Here is a 22,296-nt window from a genome sequence, read left to right on the forward strand (position 1 = left end):
ACACACACACACACACACACACACACACACACACACACACATACATACACACATTCATACACACGCGCACATGTATGCTCGCACACGTACGTACGCATACATACATACATACATACATACAGACAGACAGACAGACAGACAGACAGACATACATACATACATACATACATACATACATACATACATACATACATACATACATACATACATACATACATACAGACATACAGACATAAATACATATGCACACACACACACACACACACACATCAATTCTTGACTGTCTCTCTACTATATTTGCTGAATGATATGATCAGGGAAAGCTTTCCTTCCCCCAAATATTATTTACTGAATTACTGTAACAGAATTTATACTGTGTACTTTTGTAATCGTAATGTTGTAAAGTAAGTGTGTGAGAAAAACCTTCAGTACATACATCTATGTCTTAAACCAGCATGTATCTTTTTTTATCGTATTTCCCTCCAGAAACATAATTATAAAGCCTTTTGTCCCTTTTCCTGCCGAATATTTCATTTGAAGTTTTTACATCATTTGTACTTTTTGCTTCTTTTCATTATTTTGGACCAACATTTGACAGATATAGAAGTGTATTGTTTCCCTGAGAATCAGTTTAATTGTAAAAAAAAACAAAAACTTTTTGGTGAAAAATCATCCAACATTTCTGATGACAGGGTGACTGAATTATTATATTGTACAATGTTTGTCATTGAACTGGTACAACGTAGCGCATTGCTTGACTATTAAAACAACTAGTCTACAAGGTTGGACCAATGTCAACATTTCTCACATTATTGTAATTCCACCTCCATCAGTAAACCTACTTGTTTCTGTGAATAAAACTTTAATCTTTATTTGGCAACAATTTATGGTCCAATAGTATCGGCATGATGGGTTTGCTTTGTTTTGGAATAACATATAGAAAATGTAACAGTTGATGGTAAATGTAGTCTGCATAGAATATAGGAATTTGTGAATTTGCCATCTTGGATATTGCATTATGGGAAATGTAACGATAAACGTTAATCAATCACTGTTGTGAACTTTTTTGTGACATTGTAACAAAAATAATGTAGTGTTGGTAAAACCAGACTCTTGCAGTTGATTGTGAAATGATGAAATGGCCAATATAAGACCATTACTGCCTGTCTCATGTTGCCATTCAACGGCTCTGTTTGACACAATCACTCAGAAACCACTAAGAATGGCACATTCCACACTCTAAGAGCAAGATTGCAATTTCTTGCTACACTTTGTCTGAATGAAATAAACCAATTAAATGTACTGAAATTAGATGCAGACATGCTGGTGCCAATAGATTGATGTCTGCATTGTGGTACATTAGTTCATTTACATGTAGGCACAGTGTAGCAAGAAACTGTGGTGGCATGTTGGACAAAATGTTGCAAGAAACTGTATTCATACAATCTATCTTAAAATGTAGCATGTACAGTTCCTTACAGATTTCTGTGTGGTTGTATTAAACAGAGCCAGTGAACGGTAACATGGAATGGGTATTAGTATTACTCACAAATTGTACCTAATGGTAGGTACTGTACTGTGATATGACTTTATCTGTACATGTTGCTGTGTGGAATTTATGGCACTTGTTCGGTAGTCATTCCCCAGACAGTGACTTTACAATTGTGGTTGTCTTTGCAATGTGGTGTACGACTAGTAACCTGATGGTCTCTAGATACATTTCACAATGATAATATTGTCACGGTATATCAGTAGTTGTAACCATTGAGACAGATGTTATTTTGCTATTAAAATAATTTCATTTATATTACCTGGAATTTGAAATTGTAAATATAAATAACACCGATTGGAAAAATTGAGTGCAAGTAAAGATTTTTAGTGTACTTCAGTTTGATTAATTCTCTCATTCAGATTGATAATAGAATGTTACCACGGTAATTTGAGAGGCAAGCTTTTATACAAACTCTAGACTCGATATGTTATTTGGAAACCAACTCTACACAGTACTCCTTCAACGCACAGAACAATATCAGTTACGCTCAGGATGAAAGACCTGTGATAGAAGCTATTTGGATGTTTAGCTTCAGCCTACTAAACCTATTGTCTGGGGTGTCTGTTCTTAATATAGGGGGTACCTCAAAATAAACTCTTTAAATTTTCACTGTTACTTTGCTCAAGAAAACTCCCATCTTTTTCATATAGTTAAAATCATCTTTTTAAAATCTCCGGTCACCATACAAACTGTGAAATAGAAGTCAAAATGATATCAAAATTTAGTCAATTTAGTGATAACCCAATATGGTCACCAAATATTGTGTGCAATTAAATTACTATTGCCTTGAAAACAAGGTGAAAATTATTCTGAACAAAAAAATAGTTTGCCTACAGAAACATTTTAGAAGATGAAGTATTTCACAGCATAATTATCTAAAGATAAATAGAAGGACTTCACTTTAAGGAATTAGACGTTGTAACCCCTCCCCCCCAAAAAAAAATAAATAAAAAATAAATAAAAATAATAATAATTGATTAATTAAAATGAATAAATAAATTGCAAACATGAAATGCCTTTTTCATTTTTCAATCCCACGAATATGCTGTACTCATCACATACAATTATTTAATCCACAACCTTCCACCCCTAAATTTCTCTTTCAGTTGGTTCAGTCTCTATGTTCCCTATTTGAAGTCATTCCATTCTGTTTAAGGTGTAGGGATGAACGAATGGATGAGTCCAGAGTTTCCTTCTATATACTTGCCAGTAGGGTTGTTTCTCTGTATGTATATATTGAACCTGTTTGTGTTTCAGTTTATCCGTTATTTTGATATTCTCAATAAATTATTCCTTGTTTCAATCTTGATTCCGTGTCATCACTTGATCAATTTGAGGCTAATTACGAGAGGAGAATGTGATTAGGGGTGTTTGAATTTAGATAAGAGGAGAAGAATGGACAAGATGTCATTATTTAGTCAATGAAGAGAATATACAGCTGAAGGAGAGAAAACAAGCCAGGCAAAGAAGGAAAAAAGTTTTGTATCATCACAAAAATCAATGAGTCAATTTAGGAATAACACAAATTTAATCAGTTTTATTTTTCCACCACAAAAATTAATCACTCAATCGATCAATAATTCAATCAATCAATCAATTGGCCATTCCAGATTGTGGTGTAAATCTGGGATGTTTTTCGTATTGTTCAGACATCAAGGAAAGCAGCAGTGCTTTATGATTAACCGAGTAACCTATACCCCAAGGTATACACAGACAGGAAGTACAGTGCCACCATGGCAAATTTTGGAAAGGCCTATCAATCGATCCATGTGCTGTGAATAAAACACTTCTCAATGTCAAAGTATCACTAACTTGGGTAGTCAGTGTGTATGATGAGTTTTAGTATGTAAATTTCTTTTGTCATACCTATTCAAATCAATCTATATCTTTGGCAAAGCCATAACAGGTGCATATATTTTCCTTAGTTTCATCGCAAATATTCTGCATGTCTTTCAAGATAATCTGTTGACAAATTCCTAAAATTGCTACTCCTTCTACAATAAATCAGAACTGATGGAAATAGGTATTCAGAAACTCATCAGTGGCAATTCTACGCTTGCCAAATGGAAAAAATGTTTTTACAAAACCCTATACACTGGTGAGATTTGTCTGACTTCAAGGAGATGATGTCCAACACTACAAATCAGAGAGAGTTGTGGGTAAAATGTTGTACAGTGAAACATAGCACATTATACAGACCCCACCCGTATATATGCATGTATATTAAACTTAGATTAGTTATTTATGTGTTTAAAGTGGCATTTTCATCTACTCGCTCGTGCATATTTGTTGTTCTTGTATGTATGTATGTATGTATGTATGTATGTATGTATGTATGCATGTATGTATGTATGTATGTATGTATGTTTATTTATTTAGTTTTATTTATTTATTCATTCATTCATATATTTTTTTTTAATTGTTTATTTGTTTTGGTTCCTGAGCCTCTTTGCTGTAGGTAGACACTAGTAAATGGAAATTTAAAAAAAAAAAAAAAAAGATTTAAAAAATTGAGGACATTTTCATTGATAAAACAATGTTAATTTATAACTATCTCAAATCATTTGATGAACATCCCAAACTCATGGATTGATCCGTACTCAGCTCGACCCTGCGACCTTCGCTTGCTACCGTAAGGGGGCGTCCTTCCTAGATCAACCAAAATGGCGACTTGAGTACACGTGGGAAGGAGATCGCTTCTTTAACTGTCCAGTATGCTGCATTTCTGTACGTATGAAGGCTGTGATGCCTTCTTTAACAAGCCTTGGCGACTCGAAGCACATATGTGTTCACATACTGGCAAGGTAAGGGTATATTGTTTGGTGTCGCTTTCTCATGAGTCCATAATGTTCGCCGTGTCACATGTGTTTCATGTATTCGATTCGAAAGCAGACCAATGAAAAAGCTTTATATGATGGCAGTCCAGTGTAGAAATGAACTTCTTTGTCACTGTTCGAAATATCATCGATAGATAATTTTGGCCTTGTTTTGTTTGCTAGCTGAAGTTTACGAACTTGGTTTTTCAACATGCTGATATCACGTGCCCTCTTCTTTATTATTGCTGGCAAAGTACCATTTGATTGTGGAATGTCAGATGGCATAACATTGTTACTGTCAAACTGAGCATTACTTGAGTGCAAAGGTGAATTAGTGTCATCACGGGACAAGTCTTGATTAGCTGGTACAGACTCTTCCTGTATTGAAATGTCACCTGCAATGTATGTATGATCATGAACTTGTATGGTTTCCTTTTGTTGATTCTCTTCAGTCTGGTGTCTCTCATTTTCCAGACTGAGCTCTCCTGTGTGATCTATCTGACCAACAGTGACCGAGAGTGTTTCCTTGATTGGAATATATTCTGGGTTTACTTCTGAGTGGTCTGTTGGTGACACATGACTCACAGGCGCTGAGACAACTGACACATCTTGAATGACATCTGAATGCATGTGTATGCCAGTACTGTTGTTTACATCTGTAGGATCTTGAATACGAGTACCTTCACCAGTGACATTCTCCACAAGTGGCTGTTTTACAACTTTCTTTTTCTTGGCTGTGACTGGAACATCTTTCCTGATAACTTTCCGACAGGGTTTTTTAATGTCAATTGTGTAACCCATATTAATTACTGGTAGTGGGTTCAAAAGTGTTGGCTCTTTATCAACAAAATGCAGGTCACAAATTCTTGTGTTATCAGTTACTGCAAAGGGTGGGGCTTGCTTAATAAGACTGATCCATTTATGTCGCAACTCAGCCTTTGTCTTTGCTGCAGGAATACGAAAAAATCTACGCTTTGGGATGGAGTATGAACTATTACTATTGTAACTAACAACACAGCAGTGGTGACCTCCTCTTGGCATGGTGACTAAACTGTTAAAATGAAAAAAAAGAGCAACCATAAAAATATATCAAAGTATTGTAATGAACAATTTTCAGTGCAGGATTGAAATTATTACTACAAAACCATATCATGAAATTTCCCAAAATAACTTAGATGTTGATACATATCCAGTTTGAAATATATTAGACACTGAGAACACACCCATCCACTTCAAGACAATGGGATAACATTTTAAACTACAATGTGATTTTTAATATGTCATAATTGTCACAACCTAGTAACTTTATTATACAGTTATACCTTCAGTGGTTATAGTTTATCATGTTAAAAACAATAGTATGATTAGCAGATTACTAACTAAAACAAATTCACCATGATAGCAGTTATGGATTATTGCTCAGCAAATCTTGAATCAAATTTTGGCGGGACGAATAACAAAGAGCAGTATTTTCTTGAATCTATGAAAGTCTAAAGTTAACTCCTCATACATTAACGAACAATAGAAGATGCCACCATTCCCTTTCAAATGAAAGTGAAGCTGTCATCTGGATGCCATCATGCATATTTGATGCTAGCATAAGGGAAGAGGTCCATTTTCAAGTTGTCGGTACCGCGGGCGGTTCCCGCGGGAAACACACCTTTACCGCGGTAACAGCGGTACCGGGTTCAGCTGTCAGTAATGAGCTTGTATGTACACGGGAAACCGACGTTACCGGGACCACTACATTATCTCCATAGTCTTTTGTGTGGCATGTCCTTTGATTATTCCGACAACACCTAAATTCATTATTCATGAGAGAACAATAGATCGCAAACATGTCGCACATGATGCTATTCGGAGATGTTTTGCAGGTCCAATGATTTGTCGCATGTTTTTTTTTCCGAATTTTTTTTTTTTTTTTTTTTTTTTTTCCCGAATTTTTTCCGAATTCAGTAGACCACCGAACTCAATGGGGACATGGGTGACGTTCAGACACTGAGATTGATGTTCCAAACTGACACAACTTAAACAGGTACCGACATGAACCCTCACGTCACAGTATCGATAAATGATTAAAATAATAATGCCCACTCGCCAAATCGTAAAATGCGAATAAAATCTGCAATTTGCAAGAAGATTTTGGACTCAATTAGTCAAATTTGCGAGGACACTTCTGCGACACCAGAAAGTCTATAAGCAATGGCGCGGCGTGTTCATCGATACGAAAATGTGGCGATCAGATCTGTTCACACTAGTAGCTACGTCATGATTACTTCAAGGTCGGTCAGGGGTCATGTTACGTCCCCCTTGCCATGTGCGCTTGGTAAAAGAAAATGAAAACTGCCCTTATAATAAAACGTAACTGCTTTACTTTAGGTTGTACATACTTCAGAAAGGAATATCTGAAAAATCATGAGGTTACACGAAACCAAATCGTCGCGGCCATGGCCACCCGAAGACTTTGTATATGAAATAGTTGCACATTTCGACTGACATATTTTTGTACATGCCTTTTTTTCTACTCGCGTGTACATGAACATCATTTGTGTCTAATACTGTTTTATTGTCATAACTATTTGATTTCGGTCACACCTCTCAACTAAAGACTAATTGTTGTCACCATAGACTGGACAATTAATAAGTGGTTTACAACCTCTTACTACACTTTAATACGGAGGGTTTAATTATATGAGTATGTGGTCCGTTTCACACTATGTTGCTTAGGCACACTCAAATAATACATTATATCAATTAACACGCGGCATTCACCTTGATGCACCTTTTTTATTGCCCTATGCCGCCCAATATTTTTTTGTACCAAACGTTGATGGGGATGGTTTTAATAACGATATGAAAACGTAGTGTCGTATCGACTGGTATTCTTCGCGCATGTCTTTTTTTGTACTCGCTTGACAATGTACATGTACATCTAAAACTTTTTTTATCGTCATAAACTATATGTTTTCGCTCACACTTCTCAACTAAAGCCTAATTGTTGTCACCATAGCTTGGACAATCAATAAGTCGTTGACAATTGGTTTTAACTGAGACCCGACACACAGGGTCTATGGTTACAACCGCATTCTAAACTTTCTTGCTGTGTGTTTTATAATATATAACGATATGAATAAATCACCCGTTTCGACTGACATTTTTCGTGCATGTCTTTTTTTGTACTCGCTTGACAATGTACATGTACATCATTTGTTTCTAAAACTTTTTTTATCGTCTATTTGATTTCGGTCACACTTCTCAACTAAAGACTAATTGTTGTCACCATAGACTGTCGTATTTTTAACAAAGCCTGCTGTTCCACTATTCGATCACACTGCATGCACGCTGCGATCGAAGAATGAAAGCAGTTGTGTCTGACTTTTCGTCACAAATTGATTTATGTTCCAATAAAATTGATTCGTATGGCAATGTTTATTCTTGACTCGAAATCGTCTGATGATTTTTAACGTACGTCGCAGTTAACCAATTGTAACATTACTTGCAGTGAATTTATACGATCATATAAAACGAGCATATTTTTACCCCTACCATAAACGTTTGGCTTATACACATCTATATTATCTTTATTATCGCCATTTTATTGTATTCTCATAGAACCATAGACAGTAACTTTTTGCTGTCTAAGACATCTTTGTATTGACGGAAGAAACCGAGGTTCCCGCGGTTCCCGCGGGACCGACCATAAACAACGATCTGATTAATATTCAGGTACCCATTCACACTGAATTCATTATGCCATGTCAAGCGGTAATGAGTTTCTCATGAATATGCACGGTAACAAAGCGGTAAAACCGCCGGCGGTACGGGAGGGTTTGGATTCCCGCGGGAACCGCCTGCGGTACCGGCAACTTGAAATGGACTTCTTCCCTAAATTGAATTGGAATTTCTCTCCAGACAGGCCACTCATGTTTTCATGCGTGATCGTTCGCTTCCGTATTTTTTGTCAAAATATAGCAGTAAAATGTTGAAATCATGACATAAACAAAGGAATATTACCGAAATTGTGCTTAACTTACCAGAAGTAATAACGGAACACATGATACGACAATGCTACAAATAGCGTTGTTTACAGCGTACTCGTGTTGATTAATTCCTTAGTTGTATGACGACGTACAGTGAAAAAACACTTCTTAGTACATTCAACAGACAATGAAATTGAGCTACTGGAGTGGCTGTCGCTTCAAACTATGACTGAAATTCAAAATAATTCGGTAATCAATCGTATGCTGTTGTCTATAGTAAAGATGGCTTTCGACTGATTCTACCCCCCCCCCCCCCCCCCCCCCAGTCGTCTTCAAATTTCCTGGTGCACATTGCGAGAGCAATCCCACAACCCTGTACGGCGTTCAAGATGGCGAAACACAAATGTTGCCTATATACAATGTATATTGAATTCAGGAATATCCGCGTATCCGTTCAACCTGTTTGTCTATCGATAATGTGGTCACTAGTATTATCCTCTCTCCTAGTAGTACTGTAAATTTGTGGATATATTTAAAAGATTCACCGCACATTAAACTGTGAGCCCCAAGGCCCTGTCAGTGTCAACGTTATCTGTTCGTGGAGAGGGTCTAACACTACCACAGATCACACATATATTTTCAATAGTAAATATAAACTAAACCATTCAATAACGTAACCCAAATAAAGCACTTTTAAAGGCATTATTTCCCATCCGTCATACTATACTAAATCAAAAAACAAAATATCAACTACGAGATTATGTTTAAGTTTAATATTTGATCATTTTGAATTACACCTATTTTAATGTATGGTGCAGAAGTTTAGGCTTATGATTCACCCATTAATAACTGTTACAACAGTTTAGAACAAGTTTGTAATCAGTTCTATCGTTTTATTCTTGGACTCGGAGTAGGTAAAATGACAGGTGAATTGGGTAGATTTCCTTTACAAATAAAAGCCACAGTTGCACATTAAATATTGGAACAGAATTAATATAACAACTTACCTGATAGTCATATTTTAAAGAGTGCATTAAGTGAGTTAATACAATAAACTCTAATTGGTCAATTCATATTAAAGAAATACACAATGTATTGGTTGTGAATGATTTAGATAAAGTAAGTTCTCATTATAATACAAATAATGTTGCACTATAATTTTCAAATGCAGTAACAGTAAAACTAAATAATGAACACATCCAGACTTGGAAGGAGTTAAATCATTGTCATAAAGATAGTAAAGGGGGAGGGGGAATAAATTAAGAACATACAAGTTATTTAAACTTAATTTTGAATTTGAAAATTATTTAAGTAATATCATCATCGATTCATGGATTTTAGTTTACGGAAATTATTATCAAAATTTAGGTTAAGTGACCATACTTTAGAAATAGAATTAGGTAGAAGGAGATCCCCAAGAGTTCCTTTTGATTTAAGATTTTGTAAAAGATGTGATTTAAGTTTAGTTCATGATGTGATACATTTTATTTTAGAATTTTCAGTATACAAAGAAAACAAATTGTTTAGAGAATGTGAGATAGAAATTGATCTTTTTTGAATATTATGAATTTATCATCTTCCTCTTGCCAAATTTTTGAAAAACTTACATTGTATGTAGTTATTTATATATAAAAAATTGTTTTGTTGTTATTAATTTTTATTGTTGTTTGCCATACTGTACTGTATTCACTGATGATACAGTTGTGGAATAAAGTTATTATTAAACCTTACTCCTTTATAACTTGTTGTAATTATGCATTTATTGTTCTGTTTCGGTCACAGTCACTTGTAAGCTAATATTCCATTCCAGGATGGTAATATTCTAGTCTAAGATGATCATAATACAAAATAATGATGTTGTTATCATAGGTATTTATGATATTCAAAAAATACCATTACCGATGACTGTTACAGAATAGACACAAGTTATGAAACCAGAAGATACAGTAGAAGATACATGACAATTTCAACGATACGTTTTAATTATGGATCCCAAATCAACAAATATAACCAAAACATCACCATGTGCATCCATGGCACTCTTAGAAAACACTTTACCCAACCAATCTGCAACAACATTGATCCAAAATGGTTTTTCTAATGCTTTCACGAAGCAATACCTGCACATTTTAAACGACCCACAATGATACTTCCGATGATGGGTCCCATTACATCATGCTTCAACATGTTAATGAACGAATACATCATGTTAATGAACAAATATATGATTAGCGTGTAGCTGATTGGTTGTAAGGTATTGCTGTTGTCTGGTGTGTAGCTGATTGGTTGTAAGGTATTGCCGTTGTGACCATGACCTTCATCATCTTCCAGTTTCATAAATTGTGTCTATTCCGTAACGGTCATCTGTAACGTTATTTTTTGAATATCATAAATACCAATAATAACGTTATTATTTTGTATTATGATCATCCTAGACTAGAATATATCACCATCCTGGAATGGAATATTAGCTCACAAGTGACTGTGAGTTTGGTCTAGTCTGCTCTGCATTCCTGCCTTATACTTATTTAACTTTTTTAGAGTTATTTATTTAATGTTCTACGTGTCTCAATCGGTTTGACTAATTGTAATGACTATCTCCGTGTTTTCATTTCCCAGAGACCTTATGTATGTACACAGGATGACTGTTTTAAGAGTTTTACACGGTATGCACATCTGAAACGTCACATAGCAACACACTCAGGAGAGAAACCATTCAGGTATAGTATACGTACATGTATTTGGATCTTTGGTGGTTATGAGTTACCTCTTGTGTATATTAGAATAGTAGAACTAAATAAGTTAGACATCCTGAGAGTTCTAAAATATATAAATTTGGATTTTGAGTGGTATATAGTCCGAGGAGGCTCTGACTTCAGTACGGAGTCAGACATATTTGGTCGGTATGACTCCGTTTTCAGTCAGAGATCCAAGTGCTCTCAAACTTACAAACAATGCATTTGAATACATAACGAGGAAGGTGGGCCCTCGTTCACTGACAGGCCTGCACTGACCTGTATGGTACAGGAGTGTACATGTCTAATAGACATATAGTGTTCACATTGCACATACTATTTAGTGAATGAGGACGCAACATCTCATTATCGTTCATGACTCGGAAGTCAAGTTTTTTTTTAACAAAAGTAATCTTTCAGTGCAAAGAAATCATTGGACATCATTTAATAAGTTGCCTTTGAAAATTGAAAGTGAAGTTTGATGAGCTACTGACAACTTTACATATTTTACATGGAGAAATCCAGTGCCAAATTCAAAGACGTCGACATCAGTGTTCGATCGCACGTTTGAGAGTACTTCGATCTCTGTCTGTGAATGGAGTCATACCAGCCAAATATATCTGACTCCATACTCAAGTTGGAGCCTCTTCAGACTAAGTGAAATAGAGATCTGAAAATGAGGATATTTTGAAAATAGAACATCTGTTCAAACAAGAAATTGACTTTGTTTTGGCTGGACTTAATCTACAAGATACAGACTTTTGTGCCACACTATCAGCCAGCACTCACAGAAGAAGCCTGATAGCTGGGTAAACAACATAACGTATCTTAGTCTATGCTCGACCATTTCAGCACTGTTAGATTGAACAGAGTGTTTTGTTTTGAAATGTTTATCTATAGTTGTCCTGAAGAAGGTTGTGACAAAAAATTTGCTTGTAAAGGCAACGTAAGTCTACACATCAGAAGATATCACCAAGGTAACCGATATAAGGTAAGCAGGTAGATTTTGTTGTTGAAGAAACAAGTGGAATATAATTGAAGACAAAATTTGCATACAGGAAGATGGGGTGGGGTGTGGGGGGGGGGGGGAGAGATTTGTATACACCCTCTATCAGCTGACAATGTAGGACTTGAAAGATGTGAGACATACATGTAGTATAATTAATGGGGCCAAACGTGTATTGGTGTGTCAACTTTCAATCAATCAATCAATCAATCAAATTTGTATAGCCTCGATTTCCAAAGCAATGTTCTGTTCAGTAGCGCTGAATGATTAAAAGCACACCCTAGGCTTTGGTGAACAAATAATCTTATTTATTGTGAATTGTGAAAAGAATTAGTAGTCTGAAGAAAGAATTGGTGTAATTGATTGGAGTGAATTATTACATAGTTAACAGTGTGTTTCAGCTTTAAGAAAGTGAATACAAATAATTCTTGACAGTTTTTTCTTTTCTATCTTACGATGTAAAGTGTGAGTTTGAGGGCTGTGACAAGTCGTTCAAGAAGCACCAACACTTGAAAACACATCAATATGAACACACGAAAGTGAAACCATACAAGTAAGTAGAAATTGGTCAAACACATATCTCGTTGATTAACGTCAAATCACTGTATTGTTCATCATATGTTCACTGCTAGCATCATACTAAGTCTTGTGGTTTTGGCATGATTACTGTATTTTGTAAACTAGTGGACACTCAGTGGAATGCATATGAACCAGTGGACACTCAGTGGAATGCATACCTAAGCTAACACATAGGGTAGTGGATTCGAATCTTAACAAAAATCCCAACCCCAATCTGATTTCCACTAAAATCTGATCAGTTTTGGTTGTAGTCTAATATGCAGTTATTTGCACAAAGTTTCAGCTAAAATCATCAATCCTTTTGAAATATTCTCGTAGATAAAGTGGTGAAAACGTAACTCTTTTCAACCCTGCTGCTTGAGGTCATCAAGATCATAATCAGGATATAATCCTAGCAAAACAATACTAGAACACGGTATCATCTACAGTCAAGTGCACATTCTTTCTTATATAGCATTTATACTGTGAGTCATTCTTGGTGTTTCCATTTTCTCTTCTCTCCCAGGTTTGTCGAAAACCATGTAAATCATTTCAATTCCAAGTTCAGTTTCAAGTTGAACTTGAACTCATTCCAATTCAATTCAATTCAATTGAACTTGATTCTAATCTTTGTAGGTGTGAACATGAAGGTTGTGAAGCCAGATTCCTAGTTCCAAGTGTATTAAAAAGGCACTCCAAAGTACATCTTGGTAAGTTCGTACAGTTATTTGAAAACAGGAAAGTAAAAGAAAAAAACAGATTCAATTCTAAAAGTAAAATAAGCAGATCTGTTTCTGAGAAAAGCACACTTGGAGACTAAGGTCTAGAAAAAAAAATTGTTTGGTTTCGGTTACCCAACCCCTACCTAGTTTTTCACTGCCGACCCTAAACTTTTTTTTTACATGTTCAAGAAAAAAATCATAAAATTGTGAAGTCTCGCCAGAAACAGTGGATGCGGAAACTGCCATCAACGTAAAAACACAATAAAAAACTGTTCTTCCTGTCTGTAACGGCTGTACATCTGATGGGAAGAAACCAATAACACAGAGACCATTTGGAAAACACATAACTACCTGACCTAGACACTCACACCTCAAAAAAAATATAATGAAATAAAATAAAAAATCTACCTACCCCACCTATTCTAAAACTAATTGAAACAACACAATTTTTTTTTATTAGGCCTAAAGAATGTGTCTTTTTTGTGTTCAGAGCCTTCTATGTATGTTTGTTATTTTCTTTCAGTATCAGAGAGGTACAATTATGAAATGTATTCAAAATATTCGAAACACTTTCAAAAGATGTATATTTTACTTATTCTGCCATTTTAAGTCCATTGTCTTTCATAATGATATGTGTTTGTATTTCTGTGATAGGAGCACATATTCTAGCATGTTTGATTTTTGACAGAACTCGATGATGTATTAGTGATAGTGTGGCGTACTCGGGGTATTTGCACCAGTGCTTGCAATGTTCTCTGCAGCTGTGCTTTCACTTGCTGTGCTCATGAAAGTGCAGCAGACAACACTACAAATACAAGAGCAAATACTCCTGAATACCCACACTTGAACTCATGTAGCATGAGGTTCTGTTACTATTACATATGTTTAGCTGAAATGGCAAACTTCCATAAAAAATTATAAAAAATTGCGTGCTTTCATTTACATTTGAATTATAGTGTCTTCATTTGCATATCATTTGCATACACGTATACACTAATGTTTTTGGTATTGCACTGCAGTGAAAATACCACTAGTATGTGTGTGTGCACCAGTGCAAGTATAATCTCTGGTACATATGTAATAATAAGAATTATGCCATGAAATTATTTTTGTGATGTGTCTTTCATTGTTTTAGGTTATGCTTGCAAAAAAGACGGATGTACAGCAAAGTTTGACAAATGGACTCAGTTGAATAAACATGTTAGTGTAGAACATCGTGCACGTAAAGGTGAGTTCATTATGGTGTTAATCGTTGGTAGTAATCATACATTATCTGTGTGTGGTGCCACTACTAGGGGATGTGGGGTGATGCAAGTGTTTGATCTCATTTGTATTTGTATATGAATGTGTGTGCATGTATGTGTGTGTTTGTGCTTGTGTATGTGTGTGTAAGTTTGTGTTTATTATATATGAGTGAATCAGTAATATGTCTGCATGTGTGTGCTTGTGTGTGCTTGTTTACAAGTGTGTGAGTTGGGGTTTGTGTGTGTGTGTGTGTGTATGTGAAAGCATGCATGTTTTGTGGATCGGCATGTGCATTTGTGTTGGTTGATGTTTCATGATTGTGTAAATGTTTGCTTGTTGATTATTGTTTGTCAGTACATGTTTTGAGAGATGATGGAGTATGTCCATTAATCTTAATATTAATCTTGAAGTTTTTTTATTGGAAAGTCATGGCAAGCACTTACATGTACCTTTCATTATTTGACAGAATACAAGTGCGATATCTGTGACAAGGCTTTCAACATGGCGTGGAAGGTAACTACTTACCCTATGCAATCCTGTTGTCTTTAGAAAATAGTACAATTTCTTTTGATAAAAGGAATATTTTTATTTACTTGAATACTTGATTACAACAAAGTTATCATGCAGTGGTAATTAGTGTAATTAAAATATTTGATTTAGGCTGGAATTGTTTTGTTAAAAGTTTGTGTTCATTCCAGTGGTTCTTACACCTGTAATTGAGACAAGAAATTTACAATTTGATGGGTTTGTCTACTTCCTGTAGCACGTTGTTACAGCTGTATGTACTATAACTGGGTATTATTTTTTTGATCAGAGTCAAAGAGATCACTGAAATTTTGTTAATATGGCCAAAATTTGGCAGTGTACATGTTAATTAGAGATTTATTTTATCCATAATTAGTATAGTAACAGGTTGAAAGTGTGATAGTGTTGGGAGTGGGGGGGGGGGGGGGGGGGCGCAGTTCATACATGGTTAGATCATGTTGGAGTTTATTAACAATTGGTCTGTCGAAAACAAGATTTCTGATTTTGGAGTGGTGGGGGAAGTTGTGATTGGATAAAGTTGGACTGACTGTATATTAAAAAAAGTAAAGTTTGGAAAGTTGTTGAGTGTAAAAGTATTTTTCTTCCTTTTTTTTCTACAAACACAGTTGAGAGATCACTCTGAAATTCATCTCACAGAAAGAGAAATATTTGCCTGTACCCAAGATGGCTGCCAAAAGACATTTCTGAAGGTAACATTACACCTGTCTTGCCTTTCCAGAGTTGGACCCTCTATGAGCCATTTATGCAATACCAAGAGACTGAACAAATTGTAAACATCAAAATAAAGGTGGTCAACAATGGACGAATGATTGTAAACCACATCTGTATCCTAAAAAATATGAAGTTTTCATTTCATCACTGTCCTCATCATTGTTCATAATTTAGAGATATTATTCCCAAATTAGATTCTTCTTTGTTCAACCGAGGAAAATAATTGAGACCTAAGGAAATTGTCACTATGAGTCGATTGATTATTACTGACAAACCCTAAAGGTCACAATTATTTTCTGGTTGAATGAAAAAAAAAAAAGATTCAGATTCAGATTCAGAGTCAGATTCTTTTATTGTCATATGTATAAAAACATTGGAACATAACTATTCATGAGCGCCCTTAAAAACATGGTAAAATGGGGGACAAAAGGGCAGATAAAAACAAAACAGAAAAAAGAATATTAGAAAGTAATATGATTATATATGTACCCCTTGAAGTATAATTTATTGAAAATCGAGAAATATACTGACAATTTGGGATGGTTTGACTCGTAAGCACCGGAGAACCAATGACATAGACACAGGTTGTAGTCACAATCGGAGTATCAAAACCCATAATTTTGTTTGAATGTGTTTAACCTGACTTGTGTGTTGTCTAATATGTAATGTTCATCCCTGTGTTGTTCTTTCAGGCTGCAAATCTAGCATTACATATACGCAACTACCATGAAGGTGAAAGGCCATATGCGTGTTTCCACGAAGGCTGCACAAAGACGTTCCGATATAAAGTGTCATTGGTTAAGCACCAGATTGTACATGATCCAAACAGACCACCGAAAGAGGTATGTTGGTGAAAATTATGGCTATCTATGACAGGGTACTCCCCAGTCTCTTAAAGAGTGCTGGTCAGTCATTAATTTATAGTAATCAATTTACTGAATATTATTTCAAAGATGTCAATTTCTAGGCCACAGTATTATGAAAACAATGTGACTGACCAGAGATCTGCTGTTGCGGTAAGCTGCAATTTTTTAGTGCCAGTTGTTACCAACCAGTGATTACCAGCATGGGAGAGATTCTTGTTATGATATAATATAAGATCCACTTGACTATAGCTGTTTAGATTGTTGTCAAGCACTACAAGGGGGAACTCCATTCCAGGAAATAATGGTATTTTCATAAACTTTAGGTTCTGGAGACTTACTTCCTGATTTCACATCACCTACATTATGCACCTTTTCAGACGAACAATTTGAACGTCTCCACATTTGGGGATTTTTGCTGTGGGCCTCATGGAAGTCAACAGAAATTTGTTAATAGTGTTTTCACTAACAGTAATAAGCACTTATGAGTTATGAATATTCATTGTTCACCTATTGCACATGTATTTCTGAAGACTCCCATTCGGCTGCACTGCGGCACACAAACTCACTAAATGTGGCACAACTTCAACTTGCAGTTTCTCTGAAATCGTGCATATTGTAGGTAATGTAAAATCATGAAATGACTCTCCAGAACCTAAAATTTATGAAAATGTATCTATTTCGTGGAGTGGCATCCCCCTTTAACAAATTTGTGGCCATGTACCATTGTCTATATACTTTTACACAATTAGTTTTGAATACAGTCGTACTCTAATGACTTCTCACATTCCATTCCTTTCTGATTTTGTACTTCTTAGAAGAAGCCAAGAAAGTGTACAAAGCGAAGCATGGCATCCAAACTGAGCGGCTACATTGTCAAAACTACCAAAGCATCAAAAAAGGATAAGTCAGAGGCTACATCTATACAAACAAAAGAGGACAAAAAGTTGAAAAACATCAAACAGAAGGAAACTGTGTCAGAAACAGATGCAAACATGAGTATGTGTGTGACTCAAAGTGAGCCAGAAATTGCACTGACAATGGATGTTACTGATGGTCACTCTGATTGTGATAATAGTAATAATAACAAGGTTGGACAGGATAAAAATATACAAGACATTGGAGAAGAGAAGACTGCTGAAAAATGTTCAACCAAGACTAAAGACATGATAATGAATGATTGTATGTGTAGTTCACAGGTAACTGACAGTCAGCTGTGTAAGCAACATTTCGTTGTTGTCAAATCATGAACAAATTATATTTTAGCATGGACAAAGTTACGGGTATGTTCAACTTCCAGTCAGTATACTAGTAAATATTGACAATGTGCCAGTTATTCACTGCTGAGACCAGTAAGCTGGTTTTTTGTCTGTTACATTTCATTTTGTATTTGGAACTTGATAATGTAACAACACATTTTGAAACTGGATAATGTAACAACACATTTTGAAACTGGATAATGTAACAACACATTTGAAACTGGATAATGTAACAACACATTTGATTCATAAAGTTTTCTACAGAAGCATTTCTTTCGAAAGAAATTTCATTTTCATTTTCAAAAAATGGTTTATTATATTTATGACAAAAATATATTTTTGAATTGTATTTTGCTTTATATAGTGCAAATGACAAAAGTTACAGTAAGATTTTAATAAAGTGAGGATAGGTAGGTTCAATTTCTTTGATCAGAAGATTCAGAATTCAAAAAGGATATATTTGAAATGTCAAAGAAAACTTCATAAGTTTGTTGAAAGTCGTGAAAAGTTGAGGTATATGCAAGGAGTGGCGATAACTGAAATTTATTTAGCAAATTTTGCAATACTTCTAATTACTTTTGTTTCCTATCCATGTCGATATTATTAACAAGTGATTATTATGAATTAATATTACTTCATGGTTGTTGAATGGCATTAGTACTGGTAATCACAGAAGTTCATTATTCTCACTATCTCTGAAATGGTTGCCACATTTTTCCTAAATTATACGTGGTTTGCCATAAAATAATAATTCTCAGCATTTGCCAAATTGAGCATCAACAAAATAAAGAGATAATTTCACACCAAATTTCTTTAGTGACGCGAAGGGCTGTGACCTGTGCATTTTTTTTTCAGATTTACCTGTGTTTAATACAGAAATCATGTATGTTTTGTATGGCCACACATTGTAGACACACTTTAGTAATGAGAGAAAATGTGTCCAAGGTTGACACAGTGCTGGAGTATCTTTCTAGAGTATTTTTCAGTCTCTCTGTTATAAATGATGTATTAATTTTCAGAGGTACTCAGTTACAGCAAGTTGCATAACATAAGTGCATTATCGCGCATTAAAGATATTATGTGGGGACCCCCCACCCCACTCCAATGATCTACTGTTACACAAGCACCACAGGTATGTGAACCCCCACTCCACCCACCACATAATAGAAATATGTGGGGAAAAGTATTCCTTGTCATTTTCACACAGCAGACAATTACATTGTTTACTCCATGTTTCCAATATTTATCTAGTGGTCTGAGATGTTACAAGTGCTGTGATTATAGTAACTGTCTTTTCTTGCCAACCAGTTCCGTGAAAACAGATGTGCAGGATCCCATTTATTGTTTAGAGAGATTCATATAAAAGATTATAATCCCCGATGATTGTTAAAGTAAAACAAATCACAGGTGTTTATTTTTTGAAAAAAATGTGTCTTGTTTTGATTTTGAAAAATTTCATACATGTAAAAATTACATGGACAGAATAATATAATAAACTTATGCCAAGTTTACAGCTGTGTCATTGATCACTCACTGGTGTGTAGTGTTTTGTGATTGAATTATGTAAATTTCATCATGCAAATACTATTTTTACGTCCACAGGAAAACATTAGCCTGCCTGTAGACTCGAATGGCTATCGCTATACTATTCCGCTGTCCTCACTGACATGATTTTTGAATTCGCGCTAGCCTACATGTGTACCTGAGAACAGCTATCGCTACTCTATTCCACTATCCTAACTGACATTTTGAATTTTTTAAATTTGGCGCTCCGTTCCCTAATTCAAAATGTGAGTCAGGATTTTGCAGAATTGTGTAGCACTACCTGTTCACAAGTCTACAGGTAGGCTAGGAAAACAATGTTTCAGTAGCGTTTGGAAAGCATTTGTAGCTGCCTTTTTTTCTTTCTTTCTTTTTTTACAAAGCAAAAGGATACAAACATGACATATAAGAGGGGCTCATAGATGATGTCATGGTATTCAGTTGGTTTTCGACCAAAATTAGATTCCAGGCTTGGAAGACCTCTTGCAGGCGAACTTTACTTTTTAAGGTATCGATTCCCAGGTTCAGGTTGCAGTATTGATTGACGTTGTGTTTGTAGTTTTTAGCTTAGGCGAACGAGATAACCGCTACACTACGAAAACTTGCGTGAGATAATGACTTAAGTTCAGAATCAGATAAGTCATGAGAGAACGAGTTGATCAGAAACGGAATAATCATTTTCTATAGTAAAATTTATAAACAAATGACTTTTGTATTATTGCAGTGTATGATGGGAATAGAATAGAATATTTTGTTAGTAGAATGGTAATTCTCCAACCTCTATGGAAATGCAATAATTCTTTTCCGGAGTAACATTTGTAAACGAATAACTTTGTCTAATTGCAGTGTATGATGGGAACAGAATAGAATAATGTGTTGGTAGAATGGGGATTGTCCAACCTCTATTGAAATGGAATAATCCTTTTCCATAGTAACATTAGTATAAAACAAGTGACTTTGTTCTATTGCAGTGTATGATGGGAATAGAATAGAATAATTTGTTGGTAGAATGGCAATTGTCCAACTGCTACTCAAATAGAATAATCATTTTCTATAGTAAAATTTTTTGTAAACAAATGACTTTGTCTTATTGCAGTGTATGATGGGAACAGAATAGAATAATATGTTGGTAGAATAGTGATCGTCCTATCTCTATTGAAATGGCATAATCCTTTTCCCCAGTAACATTTGTAAACAAATGACTGTTCTATTGCAGTGTATGATGGGAATAGAATAGAATAATTTGATGGTAGAATGGAGATTGTCCAACCTCTATTGAAATGGAATAACCCTTCTCTGTAGTAACATTTATAAACACATGACTTTGTTCTATTGCAGTGTATGATCACATGACTTTGTTCTATTGCAGTGTATGATGAGAATAGAGTAGAATAATTTGTTGGTAGAATGTTGATTGTCCCATATATGTAAATAGAATAACCCTTCTCTATAGTAACACTTATAAACAAATAACTTTGTTCTAATGCATTGTATGATGGAAATAGAATATAATAATTTTTTTGAAAGAATGGTGATTGTCCAACCTATATCAAAATGGAATAATCCCTCTCAGTAAAATTCTTAACAAATAACTTTATTCTACTGCAGTGTATTATGGGAATAGAATAGAATAATTTGAAGGTAGAATGGTGATTGTCCAACCTCTATTGAAATAGAATAATCATTTTCCCCAGTAACATTTGTAAATAAATGACGATGTGATTAGAATAGAATAATTTGATGGTAGAATTGAGATTTTTCAACCTGTACTGAAATGGAATAATCCTTATCCTGAGTAACATTTGCAGTGTATGATGGGAATAGAATAGAATAATTCATTGCTACCATGGTGATTGTCCAACTTATATTAAAATGGAATATTGCTTCTCCTCAGTAAAAAAAAATTGTTCTATTGCAGTATATGGTGGGAATAGAATAGAATAATTTGATGGTAGAATGGAGATTGTCCAACCTATATTGAAATGGAATAATCCGTCTCTAAAGTAACTTTTGTAAACAAATGACTTTGTCTCATTGCAGTGTATGATGGGAATAGAATAGAATAATGTGTTGGTAGAATGGTGATTGTCCTACCTCTATTGAAATGGAATAATCCTTTTCCCTAGTAACATTTGTAAACAAATGACTTTGTTCTATTGCATTGTATGATGGGAATAGAATAGAATAATTTGATGGTAGAATGGAGATTGTCCAACCTCTATTGAAATTCTTAGGAGGCTTGTAACATGCTATATCAGTATCCCTCATGATAGTTAGTGGGATGGTCGTTTGGTTGTTACTATGGGCGTGGTCTTGTTGCTAGGCATATTTGCATACATTTGAAAATATTTATTTACTTACCCACCCACCCCTGTTATTTTTGTAATATGCATCACCATTTCATTGTTGCTAAGGGCGTGGTCATGGTTACTAGGGCCAGTTTTGAACAATAACTGCAGAATAACACCACCAGGAACATCCTCACCAAGTTTCAGCCCCATAGCATATGTAGTTTTGAGATACATTGTATAAGTTTTTGACCAAAATTGAGAGATTTGTAGACCTAATTTGCATATTACTAATGGGATCAACAATGGGTACATATGCCCTACAGTTTTCGTTTCGTTTCACTTTGTTTCATTTCGTTTCGTTGAATACCATCAACGAAACGAGGCTTATGGTATTCAACGAAACGAAACATGGAAACTTTTATGGTAGATGTGAAATCCTTTTTATATCAAATTAATATATAGCTCTTTCG

The 22,296-nt window shown here is 35.0% G+C and overlaps 1 protein-coding gene across 1 annotated transcript; it reads left to right on the forward strand.

The window, feature by feature from the left end:
• Positions 1–4,219: 4,219 nt before the first annotated feature.
• On the forward strand, positions 4,220–19,367 carry LOC144438996 (uncharacterized). The gene is made up of 10 exons (XM_078128235.1): positions 4,220–4,356; positions 10,968–11,068; positions 11,984–12,074; positions 12,554–12,642; positions 13,284–13,357; positions 14,505–14,597; positions 15,081–15,127; positions 15,766–15,849; positions 16,564–16,713; positions 17,553–19,367. The coding sequence occupies exons 1-10, from the start codon at positions 4,267–4,269 to the stop codon at positions 17,982–17,984; spliced, it is 1,251 nt and encodes a 416-aa protein (XP_077984361.1). The 5' UTR covers positions 4,220–4,266; the 3' UTR covers positions 17,985–19,367.
• The last annotated feature ends 2,929 nt before the right edge of the window (positions 19,368–22,296 follow it).

Source organism: Glandiceps talaboti, chromosome 8 (genome assembly GCF_964340395.1).
Source record: "Glandiceps talaboti chromosome 8, keGlaTala1.1, whole genome shotgun sequence".
Taxonomy (NCBI): domain Eukaryota; kingdom Metazoa; phylum Hemichordata; class Enteropneusta; family Spengelidae; genus Glandiceps; species Glandiceps talaboti.